This window comes from Ursus americanus, chromosome 5 (genome assembly GCF_024610735.1).
Source record: "Ursus americanus isolate L20-20 chromosome 5, mUrsAme1.1.p, whole genome shotgun sequence".
In the NCBI taxonomy this organism is placed as follows: domain Eukaryota; kingdom Metazoa; phylum Chordata; class Mammalia; order Carnivora; family Ursidae; genus Ursus; species Ursus americanus.
The window spans coordinates 30,948,520-30,963,881 of record NC_142131.1 but is presented as its reverse complement, the minus strand read 5'-3'; the positions used below and the strand labels follow the sequence as shown (position 1 = coordinate 30,963,881).

At 35.0% G+C, this 15,362-nt stretch overlaps 1 protein-coding gene across 2 annotated transcripts in view; it reads left to right on the top strand.

The window, feature by feature from the left end:
* POLK (DNA polymerase kappa) overlaps window positions 1–15,362 on the top strand; it is a 65,045-nt gene that overhangs the window by 44,818 nt on the left and 4,865 nt on the right. For both annotated transcript variants that reach the window (XM_045809732.2, XM_045809733.2), the window contains 5 exons: window positions 759–925; window positions 3,488–3,520; window positions 9,956–10,052; window positions 12,024–12,195; window positions 13,865–14,821. In XM_045809732.2, the coding sequence (XP_045665688.1) occupies window positions 759–925; window positions 3,488–3,520; window positions 9,956–10,052; window positions 12,024–12,195; window positions 13,865–14,821 (1,426 nt within the window). The remainder of the gene's footprint in view (window positions 1–758; window positions 926–3,487; window positions 3,521–9,955; window positions 10,053–12,023; window positions 12,196–13,864; window positions 14,822–15,362) is intronic.

Genomic DNA, 15,362 nt, shown 5'->3' with positions numbered 1-15,362 from the left:
TAATGTTCTGGGGCTTGATTTTCTCATATCACATACAGGAGTGAATTTAACCATTTTTCAATGCCTAGAAGAAAGGCTATATCAGAGAATATATGATCACGGAGTAGTTTAGGATATATAAGATATAGCTATAAAGCAGTGTTTTCCATTGTGTTTTTCAAGATATGAATAGCTATTCCATTAAAAAAAGGTTCTGGGGTCAAAGAACTGAACATACCAGCCTTAGTGGGTAAAAACAGATAGTATTATATTAAAGATTCATAAGTTTTACAGTAAAAAGCTTATTTTAGATTTGCTTATTCTACCATTTTCCAAGTTTCTATGACCATAGAACTCTTTTTTAAATTTTTTTTAAAGATTTTATTTGTTTATTTGAGAGAGAGAGTGAGCACGAGCAGGGGATAGGGGCAGAAGGAGAGGGAGAAGCAGGCTCCCCGCTGAGCAGGGAGACCGACGTGGGGCTCGATCCCAGGACCCTGGGATCATGACCTGAGCTGAAGGCAGGTGTTTAACTGACCAAGTCACTTATGTGCCTCTTAAATGCTTTTTAAAATTTTGTGAAATTTCAAATTTCAAATTTCCATGCAACACTAGTTTAGGATAAGTGCCCAGAAATAAAGTAGTTTTCTTGCATGACTTGTGAAGACGGTCACATTACTCATACCTTTTATTAGTTATAAAAGGTATAATGAGATTAAATATCTGTTCTTGCCTTAATGTAAAAACTGTATTAATGATAAATATTGACTCTTTTCTAGGTTTCTGGAATAGGAAAAGTTACAGAGAAAATGTTAAAGGCGCTTGGAATTATTACTTGTACAGAACTCTACCAACAGAGGGCATTGCTTTCTCTTCTTTTCTCTGAAACATCTTGGCATCATTTCCTTCATATTTCCCTGGGTCTAGGTTCAACACACCTGGAAAGGTATCTATATGTATAGGCATTCTGTTTTTTTCTTCATCATTTGCTGAAATAACAATTTTAACCATTGACATGGAGGCTGTAGGATAACATGTTTTTTTCTTTGTTTATAAAGATTTATTTATTTATTCCAGAGAGAGAAAGTGGGAGGGGCAGAGGGAGAGAGAATTTCAAGCAGACCCCATAGAGCACAGAGCCTAATGCAGGGCTTGCTCCCAGGACTCCGAGATCACAACCTGACCTGAAACCAAGAGTCAGATGTTCAACTGACTGTGTCACCCAGGCGCCCCTATAGGATAATATGTTTAAAATTTTTTTAGGCTAGTTCATTCAGGTATATAATTTTTGAATTAGAATCCAAAGAGTGCAGGTAGGAGGAAAGGAAAAGAGTAACAAAGAATCACTCTTTGGCTGTTGGCTACAGCAGTTGGTTTAGATAGACAAGAAGAATGATAAGTACTTTCTTTTCTGTACCTGCCTTGTTTTTTGTTCAGAACATAAGACTAATGGTGGTCTGATTGTTGAGGAAAGAAAAGTAGCTTATATTCCAGAATTTACCCCTTCAGCAAGGAGATTTAATGATTCTTTGAAAGCCTTAATGAACTAACAACTATATTTTTCTTTTTCAAGACTTGTAAATAATTGACTGATTCATTCAATACTGACTGCTTACTTCCTTAGGTTCTGTTCTAGGCACTGGGAAGAACAGTAGAAAATAAGACAAACTCTTGCCTTCATGGAGTTTACAGAATAGTGTGGCAAGTAGGAAGTAACCAAATAAACAAATGAAGAAAGTAAGTCAGAGTAAGGGACTAGAAAATGACTTGGAGAGTAAGAGTGGGGATTGGCAGCCATGATCCAGAGGCAGGGACCTGAAGGGGCAAGCCATCCGAAGATATCGGAGAAGAGGAAATAGCTGGAGGAGAGGTCCTGTGATTCTTCCCCACCACTCTTTCATCTCAGTCTTAAAAAGAAATATCCTGGAGCTAGAAGAGTACACTGTTGGGAGTGGGTAAAAAGAAGGTAATTTTTTAAAAGAATGGGAATTAACATGGGGCACTATTTTTATAATTTTCTCATCATCCTGTCAGCCTGCCCCCAAAATAATTCCTTTATATTCTTATACTTAAACTAAGGAAAGCAGTAAGATTACTGAGGAGGCATATGAAATAAGTTTGATAAAATAATTAAACCTGCTAAACCTTACAGAGATTCAGGTACTGCTTTTCTCATTTGTCCGTGCTCCTCATTCTTTTTTTTTTTAAGATTTTAATTATTTGACACAGAGAGAGAGCATGCTCGAAAGAACACAAGCAGGGGGAGTGACAGAGGGAGAGGGAGAGGGAGAAGCAGGCTCCTTGCTGAGCAGGGAGCCAGATGCAGCGCTTGATCCCAGGACCCTGGGATAATGACCTGAGCTGAAGGCAGCCGCTTAACCAACTGAGCCACCCAGGCGCCCCCATTTCCTCGTTCTTAAGCTCATAGTTAGCTGACTTTGATCTTGAGTGGATATAATGAAAAGATCAGAGAAGGAAATCACTACTATAAATAATCTAGTATTTGGAGGTAATGGGAAATAAACTTTTTTTCTTTAAACCAGGAATTATCCTCTTTTTTTATTTCCATAGTGCTTGAAAACAATATAGTTCATGATATAACATAGCATATATTAATCTGTGGTATTTAAAGATGCAGGTAATGCTTTGAAGTGAAATTCATAGGTAGTTTATAATAATGTAAAATAGCAAACCTCCTTTCCCTTCTATGTACATTCTCTATTCCCCAATTCTGCTTTATTTTTTTATCTATAATACTTCTTACCTTCTGACATACTCCACATTTACTTCTATATTTGTTTGTCTCCCTCCAGTAAGACATATGTTTTTTAAGGATAAGAACTTGGTCTGTTTTGGTCATAACTGTGTACCCAGTGCCTAGAACAGTACATTATTCCTAATAGGTTCATTGAATATATGGAAAATGAATAGTCTGTATGTCATTTCAGCTTTTTAGTTTCAACTACTTCTAATGGAACAGCTAGAATTCAGCCAACTAGATGGTTCAGATTCCGAATCACCATCCTATTGCTGTGTCCAAATTCCAACTGAGGCTCTATAGACTGGATAAATGAATAATAAATAGCTGTAGGAGAGCACAGTTAGTATACTAGGGCAAAAACTAGGTAACTGATATTTAATCATATTGTATAACTGCAAGCCATTATGCTACTAACTCTTATTGGTTTTTATAAGTCATGGTTTTTATATTCATACTTTTAGTAGAAGCAGTTTATAATAACCTATTTTCACATTTGTTCTCTTTGATAGATTTAGATGATCCATTATACATATAGTCATATTAGCATCTATCTGTATTTTTTGTTAATAGTTTTATTTTGAGATTTTAAAAACTCACTGTTCTTCATGGTGTATAAATTTTAACCAAAAAAATTAAAGAGATCTTTAAATGGTAATTGATATGTTAAATCATTTTGGTTGACTAAAAAGAACTGAGTCTTCTTTGAAAAAGCAAAACAAACTTTTTTTTTCTTTCTTTCATTTCAAGGGATGGAGAAAGGAAAAGCATGAGTGTTGAGAGGTAATGTTTTGTTATTATTAATTGTTCATAATTCATGTTATTTTAAACTAATTTTTAATTTTTAGTAAAATATCACTGAAATAGAAAAATCTGTTTGAAAACCAAAAACATTTTTCAGTAGTTGACGCTACTAAAGTAAATACTCCAGTACAATGCTTTATTATCTTTGCTTGCTATGCTCTCTGTGGGGAAAAAACTTAGCGACAGTTGGTTGTGTGTGTGTGTTTTTCTTTTAATGTTGGTTTCTTCCTATTCCGCAAAAACCAATCATTTTAGGATTCTAAATCTTAATTTCTAGCCTCGTTTATAAGGAAAATTATGAGCAGTTATTTGGGAAAGTTAAGAAGAGACCACAGAAATTCTTCCTGAAACTCTTCAAATGTTGGTGAATGCACATAGAGGTCAAATAGTAAGATATTGATGAAAGAGAGCTTGGAGGGGACATAGCTCAGTGGTTTACAATCTTGTTTGGAAGACAAATGAAATCTTGTTGAGACTTTATTGTTTTCAGAAATATGTCATTGTGTGAAAAGTCCCTGAATTATCTCCTCCAAACACCAGAATCCCACTAGATGTTTCAGAACCACTGTTCTAGTACAAGGTTGTGTTCCTTTTTCACATATTTTTTTTTCCAAGTTTATTTATTTTTTTAGTAACCTCTACACCCAGAGTGGGGCTCAAACTCATGACCCTGAGATCAAGAGCCCATGCTTTCCCACCTGAGCCAGCCAGGAACCCCTCACATATATTACTTTTTATCAGAAAGGCTGAATGAGTTTTACAAGACAACATACTCAGTAAATGACTTTGATAAACATTGCTGTTTTAGGCTGTGATTTACATAAAAGCAATCAAAGGAAAAGGGGGGGGGAAAGATTCTAAAAGTGAGATAGTACTGTCCTACTTAATGAATTTTTTTCTTCCGTTTTGTCTTTTGTTATAGAGAACATTACTTAGTATACTAGTGTATTAATATTAGTTAATTTAAGAAAGGGCCAACGGAATGGGAAAGATATTTGCAAATGACATATCCAATAAAGGGTTAGTATCCAAAATATATAAAGAACTGATACAACTCAACACTCAAAAAATTAATACTCTAATTAAAAAATGGGCAGAAGATAGTATTTTTGCAAAGAAGATACACACATGGCCAACACACATGAAAAGTTGATCAACATCACTCCTCATCAGGAAAATACAAATCAAAACCACAATGAGATACCACCTTACACCTGTCAGAATGGCTAAATCAACAACACAAGAAACAACAGATGTTGGTGAGGATGCAGAGAAAGGGGAACCCTCTTACAGTGTTGGTGGGAATGCAAACTGGTGCAGCCACTCTACAAAACAGTGTGGAAGTTCCTCAAAAAGTTTAAACTAGAGCTACCCTACTATCCAGCAATTACACTACTGGTTATTTATCCAAAGAATACAAAAATACTAATTCAAAGGGATACATGCACCCCAATGTTTATAGCAGCATTATCTACAGTAGCCAAATTATGGCAACAGCCAAAATGTCCATTGACTGATAAATGGATAGAGAAGAGGTGGTAAACATATACTGTGGAATATTACTCAGCCATCAAAAAGAATGAAATCTTAACATTTACAGTGACGTGGATGGCTCTAGATAGTATTATGCTAAGTGAAATAAGTCAGTCAGAAAAAGACAAATACCATATGATTTCACTCATATGTGGAATTTAAGAAACAAAAACAAGCATAGGGAAAAAAAGAGGGAGGGGGCGAACCAAGAAACAGACTCTTCACTCTAGAGAACAAACTAATGGTTACCAGAGGGGAAGTGGGTGAGGGGATGGGTGAAATAGGTGATGGGGATTAAGGAAGGCACTTGTGATGAGCATCAGGTGTTGTATGGAAGTGATGATCACTATATTATACACCTGAAAGTAGTATTACACTGTATGTTAACTAACTGGAATTTAAATAAAAACTTAAAAAAAAAGTTTGGGGGGAGAAAGGGTCAGCAAACCAATAGATCTAAATAGTTAACAAAGAAGGAAGTACAAATGCCTCTTGAAACATTGATAATATTCCCAGTCTTTTTTATAATTTAAGAAATGCAGATTGAAGGTTCTCAAGATAGCCTTTTTCACCAATGGGTTGGCAAAGATGCTCTATTGGCCAGACTATGGGAGTGAAATAGCTATAAACTCTGGGGGGAGTATACTAGTTTTTTTTTTTTGTTGTTGTTGTTTTTTGGTCCTATAACATATTGCCACAGATTTAGTGGCTTAAAACAACATAAATTTATTCTCTTTCAGTTCTGAATCAGGAGTCCTAAAATTAAGGTGTTGGCAGGGTTGCAAGCCTTCTAAAGTCTCTGGGGATGGATCCATTTTCTTACCAAAAGCTTTTAGAGGCTGCTTGTGTTCTTTGACTGATGGCCCCATCCTCCATTTCAAACCCAGCATCTTGTCTTTCTCTGACTCACCCTCCTGTCTTCTTATAAGGACCCTTGGGATTACATTGGACCCACCTGGACAATTTAGGATAATCTCTCCATCTTAATTTAATGATGTCTGCAAAGTCATTTTTATCATGTAATGTACTAGGTTCCAAGATGTTAGGATTTGTACATCTTTGGGGGCCGTTATTTTGACTACCACAGGGGGCAAGCATTTCGGCAATGTCTGTTAAACTCACAGATACACATGTACTTTGGTCCCACAGCTCTTTTTCTAGGAATTCATTCCACACATGTAATCACATGATATTTTACAAGTATGTAAGGTTATTGTTATATTTTTTTTATGATAACAAAAAATAGAAAGTAACTTAAATATCCAAAAATAGAGGATTGGTTAAATGATCTTACATCTTTAAAAATTAGAATATTAGGCTGCTGTATAAAAATGAGGGAATTATTTATTCATAGGGAACTCTCACCAGGATGAATTGAGAAAAGAAGGTGCTAAACAATGTGTCTAATATTCTATTGTTTATGTTAAAAATGTGGGGGAAATGTTTGCTTGTTTGCTTATACAAAGAATATTCTGGAGAAATTTAAATGAATAGGAAGCTGGAAACATTGGTTGGAGGAGAACTGGGTAGCTGGAGTTAGAGTTAGAAGGACTCTTCACTGAATAGTCATCTGCTCAGGGCTTTTTACTCATTGCCTTGATTTCTCTTTAGCATCCTCCTCTTTTATGTTAAAATGACCTCTTGCCTTCTTTCAATACTCTTGTGCAGATGAATTCAAATTTCTGCATTTAATCATACCAGCCCTCCAATTCCAGTTGTCTATTGGACACCTCTGCATAGGTGCCAGGAACCATGCCCTTACATCTACTTGAAGATATTTCTATTCCAAAAGATATATGTACAATAATTAGAATAATGTTGTCATATATACTTTCTTAAGATAACCCTCTGTAGCAGTCTATATACACATATACCATAATGTGTTGTAAGTTCTGAGGGCATTGTCATATGTTGGTGACTCCAATCAACTTTTTAAAAAAAATTGCAGTGTAGTTAACATACAGTGTTATATTAGTTTCAAGTATACAATATAGTGATTCAGCAGTTCTATATATTACACAGTGCTCTTCAAGATAAGTGTACTCTTAGTCCCCATCACCTATTCACCCGTTCCCCTCACCCACCTCCCCTCTGGTAACCATCTGTTTGTTCTCTGTAGTTAAGAGTCTGTTTTTTTGTTGTCTTTTTTTTTCCTTTGTTTTGTTTCTTAAATTCCACAGATGAGTGAAATCATATGGTATTTGGCTTCCTCTGACTGACTTATTTCTTCCTCTGACTGACTTATTTTCCTTAGCATTATATCTCTAGATCCCTCCATGTCTTTGCAAATGGCAAGATTTCATTCTTTCTTATGGCTGAATAAAATTATATATATATTTATATAACACATCTTTTTTTTTTTTAAAGAGTTTATTTATTTATTTGACACTGAGAGAGAGAGACAGCCAGCGAGAGAGGGAACACAAGCAGGGGGAGTAGGAGAGGAAAGAAGCAGGCTCCCAGTGGAGAAACCTGATTTGGGGCTCGATCCCAGAACACTGTGATCACGCTCTGAGCCAAGGGCAGACACTTAACAACTGCACCACCCAGGCGCCCCTATATAACACATCTTCTTTATCCATTCATCAATCGAGGAACACTTGGCCTGCTTCCATAATTCGGCTATTGCAAATAATGCTGCAGCAAACTTAAGGGTGCATATATCCCTTCAAATTAGTGTTTTCAAATTCTTTGGGTAAATACCCAGTAGTGTGATTACTGGATCATAGGGTAGTTCTATTTTTAATTTTTTGAGGAACTTCCATACTGTTTTTCCACAGTGGCTGCACCAGTTTGCATTCTCACCAACAGTGCAAGAGAGTTCCTTTTCCTCCACATCCTTGTCAACACTTGTTTCTTGATTCTTTAATTTTAGCCATTCTGACAGGTATGAGGTGATATCTCATTATAGTTTTGATTTGCATTTCCCTGATGAGTGATGTTGAGCATCTTTCATGTGTCTGTTGGCCAGTTGTGTGTATTCTGTGGAGAAATGTCTGTCCATGTCTTTTGCCTATTTTTTAATTGGATTATTTGTTTTTTTGGTGTTGAGTTGTCTCGTTCTTTATATATTTTGGACACTAACCCTCTATCGGACATGTCATTTGCAAATATCTTCTCCCATTCCATAGGGTATCTTTTGATTTTGTTGGTTGTTTCCTTTGCTGTGCAAAGCCTTTTTATTTTGATGCAGTCGCAGTAGTTTATTTTTGCTTTTGTTTCCCTTGCCTTGGTAGACATATCTAGAAAGATGTTATGAGTGATGTCAGAGAAATTACAGGCTGTGCTCTCTTCTAGGATTTTAATAGTTTCAGGTCTCACATAAAGTCCTTAATTCTTTTTGAGTTTATTTTTGTGTGTGATGTAACAACATAGTCCAGTTTCAATTTTCCCAACACTCTTTGTTGAAGAGACTGTCTTTTTCCCATTGTATAATCTTGCCTCCTTTGTTAAAGATTAATTGGCCATGTAATTGTGGGTTTATCTCTGGGCTTTCTATTCTGTTGCATTGATCTGTGTGTTTATTTTTTTACCGCTACCATACTGTTTTGATTACCATAGCTTTGTAGTATATTTTGAAATCTGGAATTGTGATACCTCCAGCTTTACTTTGCTTTGCTTTTTGAAGATTGCTTTGGCTATTTGGGGCCTTTTGTGGTTCCATACAAATTTTAGGTTGGTTTGTTCTAGTTCTGTGAAAAATGCTCTTGGTATTTTTTTTTTAGATTTTATTGAAATTCGAGTTAACATATAGTGTATTATTAGTTTCAGGGGTAGTATTTAATGATTCTTCAGTTGCATATAACACCCAGTGCTCATTACATCGAGTGCTCCTTCTTAATGTCCATCACCCAGTTACCCGACTCCCACCCATCCCCCTCTAGCAACCCAGTTTGTTCGCAATAGTTAAGAGTGCTGTTGGTATTTTGATAGAGATTGGATTTAATCTGTAGATTGCTTGGGTAGTGTAGACATTTTAACAATATTTGTTCTTCCAGCCATGAGCATGGAATGTCTTTCCATTTGTGTCATCTTAATTTCTTTTATCAATGTTGTGTAGTTTTCAGAGTACAGGTCTTTCACTTGTTTGGTTAAGTTTATTCCTAGGTATTTTATTGTTTTTGGTGCAATTGCAAATGCAATTGTTTTCTTAATTTCTCTTTCTGTTGTTTAATAATTAGTGTATAGAAATGCAATGGATTTCTGTACATTGATTTTGTATCCTGTGACCTTACGAATTCATTTATCAGTTCTAGTAGTTTTTTGGTGGAATTTTGGGTTTTCTATATGTAATATCATGTTAAATCATGAAAGTTTTACTTCTTACCACTTTGGATGCCTTTAATTTCTTTATGTTGTCTAATTGCTGTGGCTGGCACTTCTAGTACTATGTTGAATAAGAGTGGTGAGAGTGGATGTCCTTGTCTTGTTCCTGACCTTAAAGGAAAGGCTCTCAGTTTTTCCCAGTTGAGTATGATGTTAGCTGTGGGTTTTTCATATAAGGCCTTTATTATGTTGGGGGGTTTTATCATGAATGGTTGTTATACTTTGTGAAATGCCTTTTCTGCATCTATCGAAATGATCATATGGTTTTTATACTTTCTCTTATTGATGTGATATATCAGACTTTAATCAACTTTTTAAAAAATATTTTAGATAAAGCAAATGCACCTTTGGTAATCAGTTTAACTACAAATGATCTTCCATTATTTAGGTAGATTTTAGATGTTTTTACTTAATTATATCTCAGTTCATCTGAAAACTTTATTTTGTACTGCAGAAAATATAACTTGATGCTAGGCTTTAAACATACTATATCACTCCTAAATTATCCTGAACTATAGTTTATTCTGTGCACCAAAATCATTTTTGTTTTTCTAGGACATTCAGTGAGGTAAGTAAACCAGAAGAACAATATAGCTTGTGCCAGGAACTTTGCAGTGAACTTGCTCAAGATCTGCAGAAAGAAGGACTAAAGGTACTTTATTTTGATGTAGTGGTCTTAGTTAAAAAATTTTTTTAATAATAAAATGCTACTTTAAAGGAATAGTTAGGTTTTGCATTTGAGTACAAACTGAGAAACCTTAGAAAGGATTATTCCTATCCACAGTAGAGACAAATTCGATTCTGACCTGTAATTGAGGCCTATGATAAGATGATTAGATGAAGAAGCAACTTACGGGGGTGGGCTGGCTCCAGTATAATTCCAGAATTTATCCTATTTCAGGAGTACATTTGAATAAGTTCAAAATCAGAGTTATATTGACATTAGAGAATAAGGCAAAGGTAAGGATTTCCATAGATCTATATTTACCTATTATAAGTATCTTTCCAACCATCCTTTGATGTTTTTCTTGGGTAGACTTTCTAGAATACGCATTTTGTTTCAAGGCCCTAGTTCCAGGTTGTTTAACACATTGAGAACAAAACCCAGAGGTTTTAAATCTCTATTTTATGATCTTTGCTCACAACAATCCATATTTAGTATTTTTCCAAATTCTGAAACCAGAGGTGAAGTTATTACAAAGTATAATACAAAAGTATTCAAAGGTTATTACAAAAAAATAAAGAACAGAAAACAACAAAGGTTATTACAAAGAATGGGATATCTGTATATCTCTCTTTTTTCCACTGTCCTCCCCTATATATTTCTTATAATCCTTCTCTATCATAACTTGAGTATAAAGAGAGTTGATTTAAAATTTTTTTAATAACCTGTAATTTTAAAATCATTTCAGATATACAGAAAAGTAGTATAGATAATATAGAGAGTTCTGATATACCCAGTTTCCCTCATTAATATATTATTTTAGCCATATTGTCGTAGTACATTTGTCAAAGCTAAGAAACTGACATTAGCACATTGCTATTAACTAAACTCCAGACATTATTTGGATTTTACCTGTTTTTCCATTAATGTCCTTTTTCTGTTCCAGGATTCAGTCTAGGGAACCACATTGCATTTAGTTGTCTTGTCTCCTTATCTCCTCTAATCTGTAACAGTTTCTCAGTATTTCCTTGTTTTTCATGACCTTGAGGTCTTAAGGAGCGTTGGCCAGGTATCCTGCAGGGTGTCTTTCCATCTAGGTTTGGCTGATGTTTTTCTTATGATTAGACCAGGGTTATGGATTTTTAGAAAGAATACCAGAGGTGAAATGTCCTCATTACATCCTTTCAAGGTATATGATAGCCACAAGATATCAAAAGTGATACTAACCTTTGCCACCTGATTAAGTTAGTGTTTGCTAGGCTTCTCCACTGTGTAGTTACTATTTTTCCCTTTCCATACTCTATTCTTTGGAAGTGAGTCAGTAAGTCAGCCCACTCTCAGAACTTCCAGGAGGTAGTAAAATATACGTAACATATAATTTACCATTTTAACCATTTTTAAGTTACATTTCTGTGGCATTAAGTTCATTCACATGGTGCAACCATCACCACTCTTAATCTCCAGAACTTTTTCATTATCCCAAACTGAAATTCTGCACCCATTAAACAATAACTGTAAAGGGAGTTCTTACATGTAGATGGGTTAACATAGTATCTGGCATATAGTAGACACATAATAAGTGTGAGCTGTCTACAAGACCTTTTCAGTGGAGACCCCTTTAAGAAGCTTTTTTCCTCTCTTTTTAGGTACTGAATTCTAAAAGAGATTTAGTAAAAAGAAAAGTGATCAGTTAATGTTGCCTTTTATGTAAAAAGTTCTTTTATAAAAATTCATTTGGGTAGGAGAGTAATAGTTATTGGCTAAAATGGAATTTTTAGATTACTTATATATTTCAGTTGTTCCTTTTGACAGATTTCATTAACACGTTTCATAAATAATTGATTATACTTTTATATTATGTGTATCTAAGAGATATTTTTTATTTTTTTCTAATCTACAAAATAACTTTTTTCTAGAAGTTAGAAAACCATATATAACAATGCATTCTGTTGGTTATAGGGTAGAACTGTTACCATTAAACTGAAGAATGTAAACTTTGAAGTAAAAACTCGTGCATCTACGGTTTCATCTGTTGTTTCTACTGCAGAAGAAATATTTGCTATTGCTAAAGAATTGCTAAGAACAGAAATTGATGCCGAATTTCCACATCCCTTGAGATTAAGACTTATGGGTATGCCTTTTCTTGTTTTTCCTTAAATCTGCTAGATTTTCCCAAAGAAATCAACTTGGGAAATACACTCTCCTTCATTTTATTTCTTAAACCTGTTTAGGAATTTGTACCTATGCTGCCATTTTTCTTAATTCTTAGAACCTGATGTATGTGAAACCATGTTCATTAATTTAATTCCCTTAAGAACCAATTACAGCTGTTTTTTTCCTTCCTACTTACTGAAATCCTTGGGGCTAGGTATGTTTCAAAATTTAAAACCTTTCAGATTTTAGGAAACAAATATAGTGCATATTGAGTATATTATTTAGTACTCTTTTGGTATCTGAGGCAGCACCTCATGATAAACACATTAATATTTTTGTAGCAAAACAAGAAAATATTCACACTAGGTTGGAAAGATTCTAAATAGCCTCACATCAATTCAGTCATCAATTACTGTTTGTTGCTTACAATTTTCAGAGCTTTTTAGATTTCAGAGTCACAGATAAGGGATTGTTACAATATAAAACCATATCTGGAGCCACTGCATGGTATGTGCATTTTAACAAAGCAAGTTTCTTTGTGAAAAGTGAATTGAGTGAGAGAATGCACATAGATAAGCACTCCAGATGCCAGCTTTACTGCTAAGAGTGGATCATTAGCCATACTTTCATATATGAAAGATAGCACACACTTGAAATCGATTGAATAAAGTATGTTGATTGAAAGAGCTAAAGAGTGGATGTTTATAACAGCTTCATTCATAATTGCCAAAATTTGGGAACAACCAAAATGTCCTACAGTAGTAGGTGAATGGAAACTGGGACAGACAATGGAATATCATTCAGTGTGTAAAAGAAATGAGCTGTCAAGCCATGAAAGGACATGGAGGAACCTTAAATGTATTTTATTAAGTGAAAGAAGCCAATTTGAAAAGGTTAAATACTGTGTGATTTGAACTGTATGATATTCTGGAAAAGACAAAACTGTGGAGACAGTGAAAAGATCAGTGGATGTCAAGGGTAGAGGGTGGGGAAGGGATGAATAGACTTAGCACAGAGGATTTTTAGTACGGTAGAGCTAATCTGAATGATGCTATAATGGTGGATACATATCATTAAACATGTCAAAAGCCATAGGATGTACAACACCAAGAATAAACCCTAATATAAACTATGGACTTTGAGTGTTAATGTTGTGTCAACGTAGGTTCATCAGTTGTGACAAACATACCACTCTGGTGCAGGATGTTGATTGGAGGAGACTGTGCATGGTGTGGGCAGAGGATATATAGGAACTCTGTACTTTCTGCTCACTTTTGCTGTGAACCTAAAGCTGCTCTGAAAAACAAAGGCTACTGGGAAAATGAGCTAGAGTCTATAAAGTTGACTCCAGTTAGTTGGTATTTAATGGTATATTGTGTCAGATACTAGTTGAAAGACTTACATAATCATGCCAACTCCAACAGATACTATTTAGTGAAACCCTGTTTTATAAAGGAAGGTAAATTTCATGCGAAGTACTCATTTTGAAAAAGTATATTTTAATTCAGAAAATATGCAGTATTGCTTATTATTTTTCTCTAAACATCCTTTTGTATATATGTCATGACAATATTATGCAAAATATTGTTATGCATTATGAGTGAATTGACTTTGTTAAGAAATTAATTGTGGTTGGTTTAATTTAGGTATACGGTTATCCAGTTTTCCCAATGAAGAAGACAAAAAACACCAACAAAGGAGCATTATTGGGTTCTTACAGGCTGGAAACCAAACTCTGTCAGCTGCTGGGTATATACTAGAGAAAACTGACAAAGATCAGTTTCTAAAACCTCTAGAAATATCTCATAAGAAGAGTTTCTTTGATAAAAAGCGATCAGAAAGGAAATGGAGCCACGAAGACACATTTAAATGTGAAGCTGTGGATAAACAAAGTTTACGGACATCACATTCATTTCAAGTTTTAAAGAAGAAGATGAATGAGAATTTAGAAACATCGGAGAATTCAAATCACTCTCAGATATTTACCTGTCCAATTTGCTTTAGGGAGCAAAGAAGCATCAGTCTGGAAGCCTTTAATAAACATGTAGATGCATGTCTTGATGGATCTTTGATCAGTGAAAACTCCAGTGTGTTCCCATGTTCACATCCTTCCTCTACAGAAATTAACAAGAAAGAAAATGTACATCCTTCTTTCTCACTCCATGAGAAGCAGGATTATGAAACCCATCAGAAGAATTCAGAAATCAGTTCAGTAGATTGTGCAGAGCTAGTAGAGACTGAAGATAATCCACCTGAAGCAGAAAGTGTAGGTGGTCTAAGTGAAAAGCACCGCAAAGAGGAATGCCCTAGTCTTCCAAGCAACTCATTTAATATTGAGGAACGTTGTCACAATTCTTCCTCTACTGTTTCATTGGAAGATACTGGGTCATTAAGTCGACTAGAATCCTCCCAGCCTTATTTACATGAAGTGATAACAGACCAAGCTCTAGTTTGTCCTGTTTGTAACCTAGAACAAAAGACTTCAGATCTTACCCTGTTCAATGTGCATGTGGATGTATGCTTAAATAAAGGCATTATCCAGGAACTGAGAAAGGATAAAGTTAATCTAGCTAACCAACCCAGAGAAAGCACCAAAAGTACTGGTGAGTTTGCAGTCATTTTAAAGAACCCGATCTTCTAGGAATGTTTTATTAAAATTAAGATTGTTGTTAAATCTAAAGCACATACTATTAAAGGGGTAGGTTGTGTATGCCACCATTTAGGGAAATGTTCGTTACCTTAGCATAGGTTAGAATTAACTGAAGCCAATAGATTTTAAATTTTGGGAAAACTGTTCTGGGCTTGATTTAGCACAGAACGAACTCAAAGATTTGGGGAGCTAAGTAATCTAATCAAAGGCAAAATTCCCGTGGAATGAAAAAGTCACAGGGATAAAAGGTACAGCTCAGGGAATATAGTCAATGGTATTGTCATAGCACTGTGTGGTAACAGATGGCAGCTACACTTGTGGTAAGCATAGCATAATGTATAAACTTGTTCAATCACTATGTTCTGCTCCTGAAACTAATAGAACATTGTGTGTCAACTATACTTCAATTTAAAAAAAAGAAAGAAAGAAATTCCTTCAGAGAACTTTTGCTAAGGCACAGTGGTAGATTAACTGTAATTGCACAGCCAGAAAGC